General features: G+C 47.0%; 1 protein-coding gene across 1 annotated transcript in view; it reads right to left on the reverse strand.

Moving 5' to 3' along the window:
• Nucleotides 1-14147, reverse strand: part of LOC309837334 (ATP-binding cassette sub-family C member 12-like) — a gene marked incomplete at both ends in the record, with an annotated part of 145672 nt that overhangs the window by 111201 nt on the left and 20324 nt on the right. Inside the window, 7 exon segments of the mRNA XM_082677806.1 lie at nucleotides 828-1031; nucleotides 2674-2746; nucleotides 5437-5482; nucleotides 5485-5560; nucleotides 7977-8048; nucleotides 11007-11189; nucleotides 11193-11267. Of these exon segments, the coding sequence (XP_082533932.1) occupies nucleotides 828-1031; nucleotides 2674-2746; nucleotides 5437-5482; nucleotides 5485-5560; nucleotides 7977-8048; nucleotides 11007-11189; nucleotides 11193-11267 (729 nt within the window).

Consider the following 14147-nt stretch of genomic DNA (forward strand, 5'->3'; position numbering starts at 1 on the left):
AACGTCGGACTGTGTCATCTGGGTGGTAGATACATGGGCTTTCATTAGATTATTTTCTAACCTGTTTTTATGTCTTAAATATTTTATACCAAAAAATAGTAAAGCCAGGGCTTCCCTGGTGGTGCAGTGGTTGAGAGTCTGCCTGCCGATGCAGGGGACACGGGTTCGAGCCCTGGTCTGGGAGGATCCCACCTGCCGCGGAGCAACTAGGCCTGTGAGCCACAACTACTGAGCCTGAGCTCTAGAGTCTGTGCTCCGCAACAAGAGAGGCCGCGATAGTGAGAGGCCCGTGCACCGCGATGAAGAGTGGCCCCCGCTCGCCGCAACTGGAGAAAGCCCTCGCACAGAAACGAAGACCCAACACAGCCAAAAATAAATAAATTAATTAATTTTAAAAAATAGTAAAGCCAAAATAGAAGACAAAGGAGAAATAATAATAGGGTCTTAAGGCCAAAACCAGGTATGATCATATCTAGGGAAAAGGACCCGTGAGAGGCAGCACCCAGCACAGCCACTGCGCTTGATGGAAGAATGTGAGACTTGCGGAATTCTTCTCTCAGGGAGTTTTTTCTTTTTTTCTGTAACTTCAAAAGCAGTGGCCACCCACACAATTTTGAAAATGAAGGAGACTTTAAAATTTGGTTGCAATTCCTACCAGCCTATCTTCTCCACGTGGAAAGCAGAGGAAATCAAGTTCTCCCTGACTTCGGGGTCTGTCTGAGATGAGGGGGTAACTTCTGGGAGGCTATTGATCACACTGAGATGGTAGGGGCTTGAGGAGCTACATTGTCTGCCAATCACGGCCAGAGCCCTGGGAGGGTGGTCACCTGCTGCTGGTGGGTCACCAGGGTGACGGTCTTCCCCCAGAGTGCCTTGTTAATGCACTCCTCAAAGATGTGCTTCCCCACTTGGGTGTCCACGGCCGACAGGGCGTCGTCCAGCAGGTAAAGCTCGCGGTCAGAGTAGACAGCTCGGGCCAGGCTGATCCTCTGCTTCTGCCCCCCCGAGAGGTTGAGGCCCCAGTCCCTGATCTACGGACAGGCAGCCAAAGGCACTGTGTCTAGAGTGTGACCCAGCCAGGTGTGCTCCCACCAGCCAGGTGGGCAGGTGGACAGACTAAGCCCCTTCGATGCACACTCCTGGACGCCTAGTGATTTGGCACCCCTGGCATTTAAAAAATATTTTTCAAAATCTGCTTAGTAGGGGATGAAAAAACTGATTTTCAGTTAACTAAAATTTGTAATTCATAATTAGATACAATTTTTCTAAATCAGTCAGCTTCTCAGAAGGCGTATTAAACTTTTGACAATTTAGTTTGTAAAGTAAATCATTTATTCCCAAGAAACAGCACCTTCTTACATCTTATCCATGTTTTAAACCTCCGTTGACTGCAACCACCAACTGGGAGGACCACTGGCCTGGGTTTGGGGTATTGCCCAAGACTGTTTGCACCATAGCTGTGGTGGTGGGCAGGCTCTGCTGTGGCTGCCCTGGGAAGGGCCACCTTCCATGACACCCATCATGTCAGGAGTCGAGGGTGCAAACCAGAATCACTGGGCAGAATGCCTGGGGTCCCCTAGCAGACTGGCACCCCAGGCAGCTACCGGCTGGCGCATCCCTCAGCCAGGCTCTGAGGACGAGGCAGCCAAGGTCTAAGTCCTATCCCTGCTCTACCATGAACTCTGGAGACTCTGTAGAGAAGAAGCAGAGTTTAAAGAACAGCAGGGTGACCTGTTGTCACTGCTCCGCCTCCAGTTCACCATGTGACCACAGATAAGCTGCTTGACCTGGGCAAAGCTCAGTTTCCCTACTCACTCAGCAAAGACTGACTAAATGCCTACTGTGTTCCTCTAATGAGGGCGTAACACCTACACTATGCCAGGCACAATTCAAAGCATGTATGTGTCAACTTACTTAAACCTCACATCATCCTGATGAGCTCAGTACTATTACTGACGCATTTTACAGACCAGACCTGGTTCTTCCTACTGAAAACATGACCCTGAACAAGACAGTTGAGCTCTCTGCCCTCCACACGCCCATCCTTAAAGGAAGGATAATAAAAGAACTGACCTCCTAGGGTTATCTGAGGCTTAACTAAGACAATACATTAGAGTTGCTAGAATAGTACCTTGAATGCAGTAAGATAATCTATCTATTATTAGATAACAAAATCAAGACAACAATGTTGCTTTTATCTTACGTAGGTCTTATATGGAATAAAGGTGGCTACAGATGTGCAAGATGGAGAGTTATCAGGACAACGCAGCAGTCAGAACTGACACTGCCGTGGTGGGGCCACGGTTGTCATTCCCACTGTCAAAGGAAGTGCTGCCAGAGAGGAGCAGGGCAGTGGGTGGGGCAAAGGTGGACATCCGGAAGCTTCTTATCTTCACAGGGTCTCCTCTCTTGCTTCAGAAGGAGAAGTCGGAGGTCAGCTCCCACCCTTGTGGGGCAAGATAGCCTCTTTGTCAGCTCCCAAGGTCAGATGAGCCCCAACTTCCCTCCCTCGGTGTGGGAGGTTCTGAGGCTGCAGAGCCAGCTCGGGCTGCTTTGGGAAGGAAGAGCCGGGGTCCTTCCTCTACCTACCCAGAGAGGCAGGCTGGGGACCCCAGAACACCATGACAGGGGCTCTGTCACAACAGGGCTGGGGGACGCTCGCCTCCAGCTCACCTCCGTCATGTCTCCGAAGGGCAGAATTTCCAGGTCGTGGTTCAGGGAGCAGCAGTGGAGCACCTGGAGGTACCTGCGAAGGACAGGGAGCTAAAGAGACAAGTGGCCAGGCGCACACCCTCCAGCCTTCCCAAGTTTGGAAGGGAAGGGCTTGCATTCCATGCTGAGAAATTTGGCCTCGATCCTCCATTTAATGGTAAACCACAGGAGGCTTTTTTCATTTCCTTCCTCCCTTCATTTCTTTTATTTTTTAACATCTTTATTGGAGTATAATTGCTTTACAATGGTGTGTTAGTTTCTGCTTTATAACAGAGTGAATCAGTTATACATATACATATGTCCCCATATCTCTTCCTCTTGCATCTCCCTCCCTCCCACCCTCCCTATCCCACCCCTCTAGGTGGTCACAAAGCACCAAGCTGATCTCCCTGTGCTATGCAGCTACTTCCCACTAGCTATCTATTTTACGTTTGGTAGTGTATATATGTCCATGCCACTCTCTCACTTTGTCACAGCTTACCCTTCCCCCTCCCCATATCCTCAAGTCCATTCTCTAGTAGGTCTGTGTCTTTATTCCCGTCTTACCCCTATGTTCTTCATGATCCTTTTTTTTCTTAGATTCCATATATATGTGTTAGCATACGGTATTTGTTTTTCTCTTTCTGACTTACTTCACTCTGTATGACAGACTCTAGGTCCATCCACCTCACTACAAATAACTCAATTTCGTTTCTTTTTATGGCTGAGTAATATTCCATTGTATATATGTGCCACATCTTCTTTATCCATTCATCCGATGATGGACACTTAGGTTGTTTCCATCTCCGGGCTATTGTAAATAGAGCTGCAATGAACATTTTGGTACATGATTCTTTTTGAATTATGGTTTTCTCAGGGTATATGCCCAGTAGTGGGATTGCTGGGTCGTATGGTAGCTTTATTTGTAGTTTTTTAAGGCCAAAGCAATCTTGAGAACCTTCATTTCTTTTAATCCAGCACGTGCGCTTGGTAAATATTTGAACAGAACAAAAGGAAGAAAAGGTGAAAAGCAAGTCTCCCTCGCATCTTTGCTTTCCTCGGAATCAGTCACTAATAGAGTTTCCTATGCACATATTCAGAAATAATCTACTGATATATGTACACGTGCAGCAGATATACGTTTACACTGTTTTAATGACACTACAGTGTTCCATTATATGGATGCGCCATAAATTGTTTAACCAGTGCCCTAATGCTGGACATTTGGGTTGCTTCTAATCTTTTGCTACCCTGAATAATTCGATGTGAACATTCTTGTACATGGGTCTTGGTGTTCATGGGGGACATAATCTATGCATTAAATATCTAGCTGTGGATTTTCTGAGTCAAAAGTTGGTGCATTTTTATTTTTATTTATTTATTTATTTATTTGCGGTAAGCAGGCCTCTCACTGTTGTGACCTCTCCCTTTGCGGAGCACAGGCTCCGGACGCGCAGGCTCAGCGGCCATGGCTCACGGGCCCAGCTGCTCCGTGGCATGTGGGATCTTCCCGGACCGGGGCACGAACCCATGTCCCCTGCATTGGCAGGCGGACTCTCAACCAATGTGCCACCAGGGAAGCCCCATTTTTATTTTTGACAGATATTTCAAAACTGCTCTATGAGTCTTGTCAGTCTGAAAGCCGAGCAGCGACAAGATGAGAGCTGTCTTTTAGGACAACTGACCTGGCGGCAGTGCACAGAGAGGAACAGAGAGGGCGAAAGTTAGAGACAGGAACCCAAAGGCAGGGGCAGTGGGCACAGTTTAAGCAGGAGGTCACAGCCCAGAACTGGCAGTGGAGATGGAGAAGAGAAGGGAAATACAAGAGCTTTTTAGGAGGTTGAGTAATGCAGGGTTGCTGACCAATTAGATGTGGAAGGTATCAGAGGTGGAGGCGTCAGCCTCCTTGGGATGCACAGTTCAGTGATGCCATTAAGCCTATCTGGGAATTTGAGAAGAGAAGCAGGCGGGGTGGGGGCTGGGTTAGCAGGGTGCTCACAAGTCGGCATTGGACCTGATGTTGAGGTGCCCACAGAACAACTGGCTGGAGATGACCGATTTATACACCCACATATCTGTGCCCCTCAGCACTGTTACAAGGGGCAGATTGCAAAATCAAGCAAACAGTCGAAGGAGGCCAGAGTCCAGCAGAGCTGGAAGCACGGCTGCAGCAATCAGGGCACTTTTCCTGGATCCTCCACTGACTAGACTTCACTCACGATTTCCAAGTGCATGTCTCAAGCAGGTCCACCCCGGGACCCTGGCAGGGAGAGGTTGCAACGGGCAAGGAGGGGTGTGGGTGGGAGGCAGGCGGCTCACTGGGCTGTGAATCCAAACTCCTTCCCTCTATGTTGCACAACCTCATCATCCCATGTGTTTTCCCTTTTGACTTAGGGGTTAGGAATTAATTAACGCAGTTTTAAAGTAACATTTTTGGAAGGGGAGGGTTATTTTGAGCCAGAATAGCATAATAGTTAAGCCTGAAGTTTCTGAAAGCAACCGGGTTCAAATTCTGGCTCTGTCATATCCTAGCAGCTGAATGATTTTGGACAAATTATTTCACCTCTTGGGGGCTCACCTTACTTGCCTAGAAAATGGATATGGTAAGAATATTTCTTTGCCGACGAGAAGGGAACACAGGGATGCATATAAGTGAGCACACAGCAAGAGTTAGCAGTTGCCAGGGGTCCCTCCGCAAACCAGCCACACACCCCGACGTCCCGCCCTACCCCTCGAGAAGCTTACCGGGCCTTGTCGTACTGGCTTCCTATGAGAATTCTTTCCCGAATGCTCCCCCGATGATCCAGGCCTGCGGGGGGACATAGGCCAGGCTTCCGTGCACCCTCACCGAGCCCTCCAGCAAGTGCGTCTGCAGCGGAGTGAGTCTAGCCTCAGGACCGGGTCAACCAGGGCACAGACCCCGCCTGGCTCAGCAGCCACAGTGCCCAGGGCCCCACTGTGCTCCAGGAGCCTGGGGGCTTTCCCACGTAAACGGGATCTTAACATGGTCCTGCCAGGCCCACTGGTGAGGCTGAGGGAAGGCCTGAGGACGTGGGGCAGTATTTGGAGTGAAGCCAGACCTATTTCTGCTGTGCCTGAATCCAAGGTTTGCATTGAAGTCACCCCATACTTTCTTTCTCTTATTTCCCCAGCCCCAATCCCTAGCAAGGAGTGCCTCCCTGATGTTCACCGTGAGATGGAAAGTTCCAGGCCATCTCTGTCTATCCTTGGATATCACAGAATTATTACTAGTTTGTTAGGTGTGATAATGTCATCTTGGTTAGATGGGAAAATGCCCTTACTTTTTGGACATCATGATGAAGTATTTAGTGGGAAAAGTGTCATAATCTCTGTAATTTAAAATACTTCTACAAAGTATGTTTCTACATAGATGTGGCAAATATGCAAACGCTGTATCAACTCTTGAATCTCGGTGGTGGGCGTACGGGTCTTTACTGCAGTGTTCTTCCTGCTTTTCTGTATAATAAATTTAAAAGCACACATTAAAATAAATCAAGGCCATAACCCTCATGCCCAGGACCCCAGCAGAGGACCTCATCATCGTGTACTTCTTTCTCTTTATTATCCTGTGCTCCCTACTTCTGATTTGAAGACAGGCTTTAATTTAATAAGAACAAAACTTTAAAATGACATCTTTTTGTTTTCCTTTATTGGAAGGAAAGCAATTGGTTCATTTGAAGTGGAAACTGATATGCCCCTGGCCATGTAGAAAGGTGACCCTGAACGGAAGCTGCCAGGAAACATAGCTATGATGAGAAGCAGAACTCTGACATCAGCTAGACTGGGTGTCAGCCCCGGCTCCCCCTCTCACCTGCTGACGATCTTGGGCAAGTCACCTCTCTCAACCTCATTTACACACATATAAACTGACCTTAATGTCCATGCCTTCCTCATGGGGTTGCTTTCAGGTCAAAGGAAAACAATGGGAAGCTCTGAGCACAGGGCCTCGCATGCAAGTACTATTCAAACTATTTTTACTGTTAAAAAAAAAGTGGGGCTTCCCTGGTGGCGCAGTGGTTGAGAGTCCGCCTGCCGATGCAGGGGATACGGGTTTGCCCTGGTCCGGGAAGATCCCACATGCCAAGGAGCAGCTGGGCCCGTGAGCCATGGCCACTGAGCCTGCACGTCCGGAGCCTGTGCTCCGCAACAGGAGAGGCCACAACAGTGAGAGGCCCGTGTACCGCAAAAAAAAAAAAAAAAAAAAAAAGTGGAGTCTTTCTTCTCCCCAGCTGCAAAGAAGTTGGGGAAAGGCCATCACATGTGGAGCCAAACAAATGACCCATCAGAATGAGGTATTAGGAGAGAACTGCTATTGACAACATGGCCACTTTCCTAGGAGGTGATGAGTTTGGCTATGGACATGCAGAAGGAGGAGGTGAGGGAGAAGCACAGTAAACGAAGGACACCAGCTAGTTTTCCCAAGCACTGGGAAGGAGGGACGATGGGCAAAGTAGGGAGGGGGAGCGAGAGAAGCCCCAGGACGGGGTGAGACTGAGGCTGAATATGGAAGTGCTGGTGAGACCCCGGTGGGGAGGGAGCCATACACATATACCAGGGGTCGTGGCCATTTTATGGTGCTGTTCACTAGGAGGTGTGCAACGTGACCTCAAGTGTTTTGGGGAAATGGGTTGGTTTTCTTGGAAACTGGGGTGGGCTGAACCACATGCCTGCACAACTGCAGACGAAGCAGCCCTTCAGAATGTCCAGAGGCAATGCAGTTAGACGGTTCAGATCTCAATGGCAGGGCACCCGGCAGGCATGTGAATTCTGCTGCTGGAGTGGGACTGAGATGGGCCTCCTCTCCTCATCCCCTCCCTCCCTCCTTCCCCTTCTCCCTCCCTCCTTCCCCTTCTCTCTCCCTCCACATTTCACTCCCCATGCTGTCTCCCAAGGGACATGTGTCCCACTCCGAATCTGGCTTCGTGAGATGATTTTTGTTATCATATTAAATGTTGAGATGCCCTGTATCATCACCTTGGTAGCTGGTTGATTACAACACAGGGTGGGGAAAGCATGGAGAACAGATGAGGGTGGATCTCTAGGTGTCCTAAGAGGCAGTACCCCCAGCTGGAGGGTGCAAGGGAAGCACCTTTCATAACTCACCTCCCCTCGGTGCATGCTCAACTGTTTTCAATTTATAAAAACTCTATTGGCTTAGACCCCCTTCGTGGAAGAAAGTGGTGGTGCGACTTACTGGGGGAACTGGAGTCTGGGAGCCCCGGACCCTGCTGGGGGTGGACACGCATGGGCCACAAGACACTTACCTCCCCCAGGATGGCTGACAACAGGCTGCTCTTGCCACTGCCTGTGTTGCCACAGACCCCTAGCATGGTCCCTTGCAAAGCCAAGGAGGACAGACCAGCATTGGGACAGGTGACTCACCCAGGGTGGGTCTATTGTCTGAACACAAAATGACAAACAAAACAAAATACCCACATGCACCCCCAAGGCCCCTCAGACAAACAAGGCTCAAGAGGAGCTCAGAGGCTGGTCTGTACAGGTGGGATGGGGCAACCTCAGAGGAAGGAAACTGCATGGGAGTGGCGGAGAGGAATCATGGATAGATGGTCCTGTCAGGCAAGAAACCCAAATTCCAGACCTGCATCTGTTCTATTCTATGTTCCTGGGCAAGTCACTTAGACTTTCTGTGCCTCGGTTTCTTCATCTGTAAAATAGGGATAACGAAGCCAACCTCACCAAATTGAGCATACATTCATTCATTCATTCATTCATCCATCAAATAGTCATGTGCATTTCTTCTGTGTACCAAGTAATGAAGAAAAGAACTCTCATTAAGCTTACAACGAGTGGGGAGAGACAACCCATGAAATAAATAAGAAAACAAATAAATAATTTCAGATGGTGGTAAGTGATATAAGTAAAATGAAATTGGCTACCATGACAGACAGTTGGAGGTTAAAGCAATGTTACATGAGCTGGCCAGGGAAGGCTTCTTAAAAGCACGTGTCATTGCAGCTGAGACCTGAATGACAAGAAGGAGAGAGATATAGGAAGATCTGGAGGTTTCACACCATGGGAACAGCAGGAACAAAGGTCCTGAGACAGGAACAAGGTTGGCTGCCAAAGAGTGGTGAGAGGGCTGGTGTGGAGGGAACGAATGGGAGACGAGCTTGGAGATGTGGGCAGGTGCTCAGGGAGACCTGGACTCTATCCTAAGTGCAGTGGAAAGTCACTGAAGGGCTTAAGCAGGAGAGTGACTTGAATTGGTTTAAGCAGGAGATGTGGTGAGCTCCAAGGACAAAGAACAGATAAACTCAAAGGGCCAATATTGCCAGAGCAAAGAGTAATGGGACTCCTATCACTCTGTCACAATGGGACCATTGCAATGTCCCAGAGCCCTCCCAAGCAGCATGCCCTGTCCCTTTCCCATCCCATATAAGGAAAGACATTTGGCCCGTTTTTCTCCTGCTCAGCACACTGAAAGTATACATACTCTGGCCAGTCAGAGGATGACTTGCAGGTTCCCTGGCTATAGAAAGAGACAAGCAACCCTTGCTCATTGTCGACTTTCCCTGGCTACCGGGAAGTCAGCCAGCTGTTCTTGCAGCAACCCTTCTCTTTAATAAACTCTATCTTCCTTACATTCTGCCTTGTGCCTGAAAGTTCTTTTCCAACCTGCGCTCGGACCACCACAGGAGAGTGACTTGAATTGGTTTGTTTTAGAAAGCTCTCTCTGTCCACTGTGTGTAATGGACTGTAAGAGGGCAAAAGTGAAAGCAGAGAGGCTGGGAAGGGGGCCCTTAGAGGGGCTGGGCATGGCATGCTGGTGGCTGGGGCAAGGGCAGTGGAGGGGGCTGTGGTGAGAGGAGGCTGGTCCGGGAGAGATGCTGAAGCAGAGCTGCCAGGCCTTGCTGACGGACTGGATTGGTGGGAGGAAAAGACAGGAATCAAGTTTGACTTCCAGGACCTCGACCACTGGAAAGATGTGATGCCGCCTCCTGAGATGGGGAAGACATGGGGAATGGGTCGGAGAGGGTGAAAACCAAGAGTCCTTTTTTGGTCTTGTTTTGTTTGAAATGTTTGGTAGGCATTGAAGAGGAGATGGTAAATAGACAGTTGAGTCTGGAGCTCAGAGGAGACTTCAAGGCTAGAGATAATACCATAGAGATGGAACTTAGAGCCGTGGGACTGCAGGTGATCACCAAGGGGGAAAGTATAGATATCTAATTGACATTAGATATTAATTGATAGTACTATTAATATTTATTACTCTTAGATGTCTATATTGATTACTATTAGATATTTATACCTGTTTTAGATATATCTATCTTAGATATATGTCTACATTCTGTATCTATATTATTATTAGACATTAATATCTATAATATTTTACCAGATATTAATAGATAATAGAGAAGATAAGAGATTTGGACAGAGCAGGGAAGCCAGTCCTTGCAAATATTAGTCAGAGAAGAAGCCAAGTAATGTCAGTTCACAGAATAACCAAATTGAAACACGTAGCACCGTGCTTGGCACACACTAGGAACTTAATAAATGTTAGTTTAGTTTCGTTCCCCTTATCCTTGTTCCCTCCAAAGACCAGCGCACACACAGCTTGCTGTTCTGTTTTTTGTTTCTTTGTTTGTTTTTGTTTTTTTAGATGACTTTGAAACATCCACTTACATCCATTTTAATGAAGAATTAAAGGATACGCTGTGTTAAAGACATATTTAAAAGACTAGCAGTGGAATAAGACAGATGAATCAAATTTTGTTATAGACTAAATAATTACAAGAGACTTTGAAAACGTAGTGTCATTCATGTTTTCTTTCCAGTTTAAAAACTTCTATCCACTGCCTCTATCTTTGGTCTCACTGCCACCAATAAACACAGTATACAACTTAGAAACCTAATTACTATCTTCAACTAGGAAAATGTAAATTAACATTATTTCTTTAAAAGTAAGACATAAAGAATGTGGTCCAACTTAATTTTGTCTCATGGTCCCACAGTATTCTGAAATGTCATGCCAAAATGTAAAAGTTTAAAAGGGACCATCATCATTTGTCATGCTGTTACAAAACAAGTTTAGATGATCAACTGATTTACACTTAAGTTTGAAAGACTTCCTATTTGCCCTCCATGGAAATTTTCTTTCTTTTTTTTCTCTCTCTCTCTCTTTTTTTCTCTCCATGGAAATTTTCTATTTTAAAGGGAGATCTCGGAGAGGGCAGTCTTTAGCCAAGGAAATGGTAGGGTGCCAGGTCAGTCTCCCAGCCTCAGGCCCCAAAAGTCTGGCAGCCAGCCCGCCTGCATGGCCCAGATGAGGCTACCTTTGACACCACCAGGTTTATCTTGTGCAACTCTGGGGCCCGGGTGTCCCCTTTGTCCTCTGGCCTGAGGGCACCCAGAGGTGGCTGAGCCCTGGTCATCCCCTCAGGAGTGTGTCCATTCTTCTCCAGCTCCAAGGCTCCATTGACGATCCCGGGGCAGGTCTTTCTCCATGACAAGGTGGCCTACCCCCAAACCACTGTTTTGCTGGGGTCTTTCGATGCCTTGACATATATGACAGGGCTCTCCTGGAGGAAAAATTTCTGTACAGAAGAAAGGAAAGGAAGGGAGGAGGAATTCAGTTCTCTAATCCAGTAGGAATATGTACCCATTTTACTGGCCTGCCCATTGGCCTGGTTTATGAACTTCTAATAAATCGTAAAAGTCTGAAGAACCACCATCAATTAGAAGAAGCTAGATTTGCTGGCGAAAATTCTACATCAAGGTTTTTCAGATCTCAGACTACCAGGCCACTCTTTCATGTTTGTAATCTTCCCGCACTATGAGTATTTTCCATCAGCTAGTGGCATAAATTACATTAGTCTCATCTTAAGTGATAACGGCTGTTGAATCGCAATATTGATGGGCAGTTTTTCTCATTAAATTTCTTTTATAAGTATTAAAAGTAAAAAGGTCTGTCCATGCACCATTCTGTGAGAGATGCTATTTGGGGTCCTATATTTCAAAATGTGGCCATTGGCAGATCACTTCTCTCTGCATCTCATCTCCCTGTCTGTAAAACACAAAAGTTGAACTGCATGAATTCTAGCACCAAAAAAAGGTGTGTGGGAAGTATGATCTCACTGATCAAATTATATTCACATGTCTCCACCTGGAGATATGCTCAGAAAGAGATCTAGAAAGACACTTACAGACATTTTGGACAATTGGTTTTATCTGTAGGTAGTAAATGCTGAACAATTTTTATTCTCTGTATCTTTTTGCCTTGTCTGAATTTTTACAATGTATTACAATGTATTTTACAATGTATTTTACAATACAGCATCTTACAAAAACGCAACCAAAAGGTATTTTCAAAAGAAAAATGATACTCAGCCATAAAAAAAGAATGAAATAATGCCATTTGCAGCAACATGGATGGACCTAGAGATTATCATACTAAGTGAAGTTAGTCAGACAGAGAAAGACAAATATCATATGATATCACTCATATGTGGAATCTAATTTAAAAAATGATGTAAATGAACTTATCTAGGAAACAGAAACAGACTCACAGATGTTGAAAACAAACTTATGGTCACCAAAGGGGAAAGATGGGCGGGGGAGGATAAATTAGGAGTTTGGGATTGGCAAATACATACTACTATATATAAAATAGATAATCATTAAGGACCTACTGTATAGCACAGGGAATTCTAATCAATATTCTGTAATAACCTACATAGGAAAATAGTTTGAAAAAGAATGGAGATATATATATATATATATAAATCACTTTGCTGTACACCTGAAACTAACACAACATTGTAAATCAACCATACTCTAACATAAAATACAATTTTAAAAAAGAAAAAAGAGGTGGTCTGTTTATTTTTTTAATTGGACCTCAGGTATATTGAACTGAATTAACAATAACATTTGAGTCAAGGCATAGAGTTATCAGTGGGAATTGCATGTCCCACTTTATTTCGTTTAGCTAGTTGGGCACTTACTTCTTTAGCTATTTTTACTAACATAATGAATACCTGTGAGCCCACCACTGAACCCAAGAGCCATGACTCTTACCGATCGATGGGGTCCTTCCCCATCTTATCTGCCCACTTGGTGTGGACAAAGCCCTCCTCGCTTTCCAAGCCCTCCCCTTGTGTAACCACTGCCCCAGAATTTGTGGTTTTCATTCCCTTGTTTTAAAAGAACACAAAGATCATGCTGAGTTAACGTGTCAGTGTGACAAGCAAACGTCTGGACATGAATCAACACTGATAATCTGGGTTATGGGGAACAAAAACAGGGTGTCCTTGACCCCCAAATAGTCTAAGCAAATTCTCAATCTATAACTTTATTGATGCCATTCAGTGATTTTTCACTTATTTTTTTTTTAATAACCAGTGCAAAGGAAAAGGTGATCTGGAGTGCCGGCCCAGGGGCCTTGTCTGGAGCCCCAGGGTGCAGCCGCAGCAGCAGCCAGCAGCCAGCTCACCTCTTACCTGCGGCCACCTGCAAGGAGGCGGCCGCCCTGAGGGCTCACAGCTTCCTTCTCCCTGCACCCTGCCCTCCAAGCTGCCTCCTCGGTAGAGCCCAGGGGGACACAGAGGAGAAAAAAGGCATCTGGGGCTTCCCTGGTGGCGCAGTGGTTAAGAATCCGCCTGCCAATGCTAGGGACACGGGTTCGAGCCCTGCTCCGGGAAGATTCCACATGCCGCGGAGCAACTAAACTCGTGCACCACAACTACTCGTGCACCACAACTACTGAGCCTGAGCTCTAGAGCCCGTGAGCCACAACTACTGAGCCCACGTGCCACAACTACGCACCTATAGCCCGTCCTCCGCAACAAGGGAAACCACCGCAATGAGAGGCCCGCACACCGCAATGAAGAGTAGCTCCCGCTCGCTGCAACTAGAGAAAGCCTGCGCACAGCACGAAGACCCAACGCAGCCAAAAATAAATAAATAAATAAATTTATTTATTTAAAAAAAAAAAGCCATCTGGCCTTAGAGATCACTCCTCCCCCTTCCAGCCTGGGGATCTCAGAGACAAATGCCTATGGGTCAGACAGAAAACTTAGGTGACTAAAACAGGAAGAGTTAAAGATGTCCTGAAGTGAGGGGACTTGTAGGGTCAGTACCGTCCAGAGTGACAGTCCTACACAGCCCCGGCCCCCTGAGGCTTTGAGGAAGTGCAGCTCAGGGTCCAAGATCATTGCCCTGACCCCTCCCCTTCCTCTCTACTGTAAGTACACCTATCCCACCCTTTCCCACGCTCCAGCTGTCTCCCTGGTCATTTCTGCGGCCAACATGCCTACCTGCCCTTCTGAGCCCAGGCTGTAGCCTCCTCATCTGTGCCCACCCCTGCAGGTGGACACGGGCACAGAAGGAGAGGGTGGGAGAACTAGGGCACCAGTAGGGAGGTGGAGGCAGCAGGGGCCCGAGTGGCCACGGCGGAGAGGTTAGGGGAGCTCCTG

Source organism: Grampus griseus, assembly GCF_964374135.1.
Source record: "Grampus griseus genome assembly, chromosome: 19".
In the NCBI taxonomy this organism is placed as follows: domain Eukaryota; kingdom Metazoa; phylum Chordata; class Mammalia; order Artiodactyla; family Delphinidae; genus Grampus; species Grampus griseus.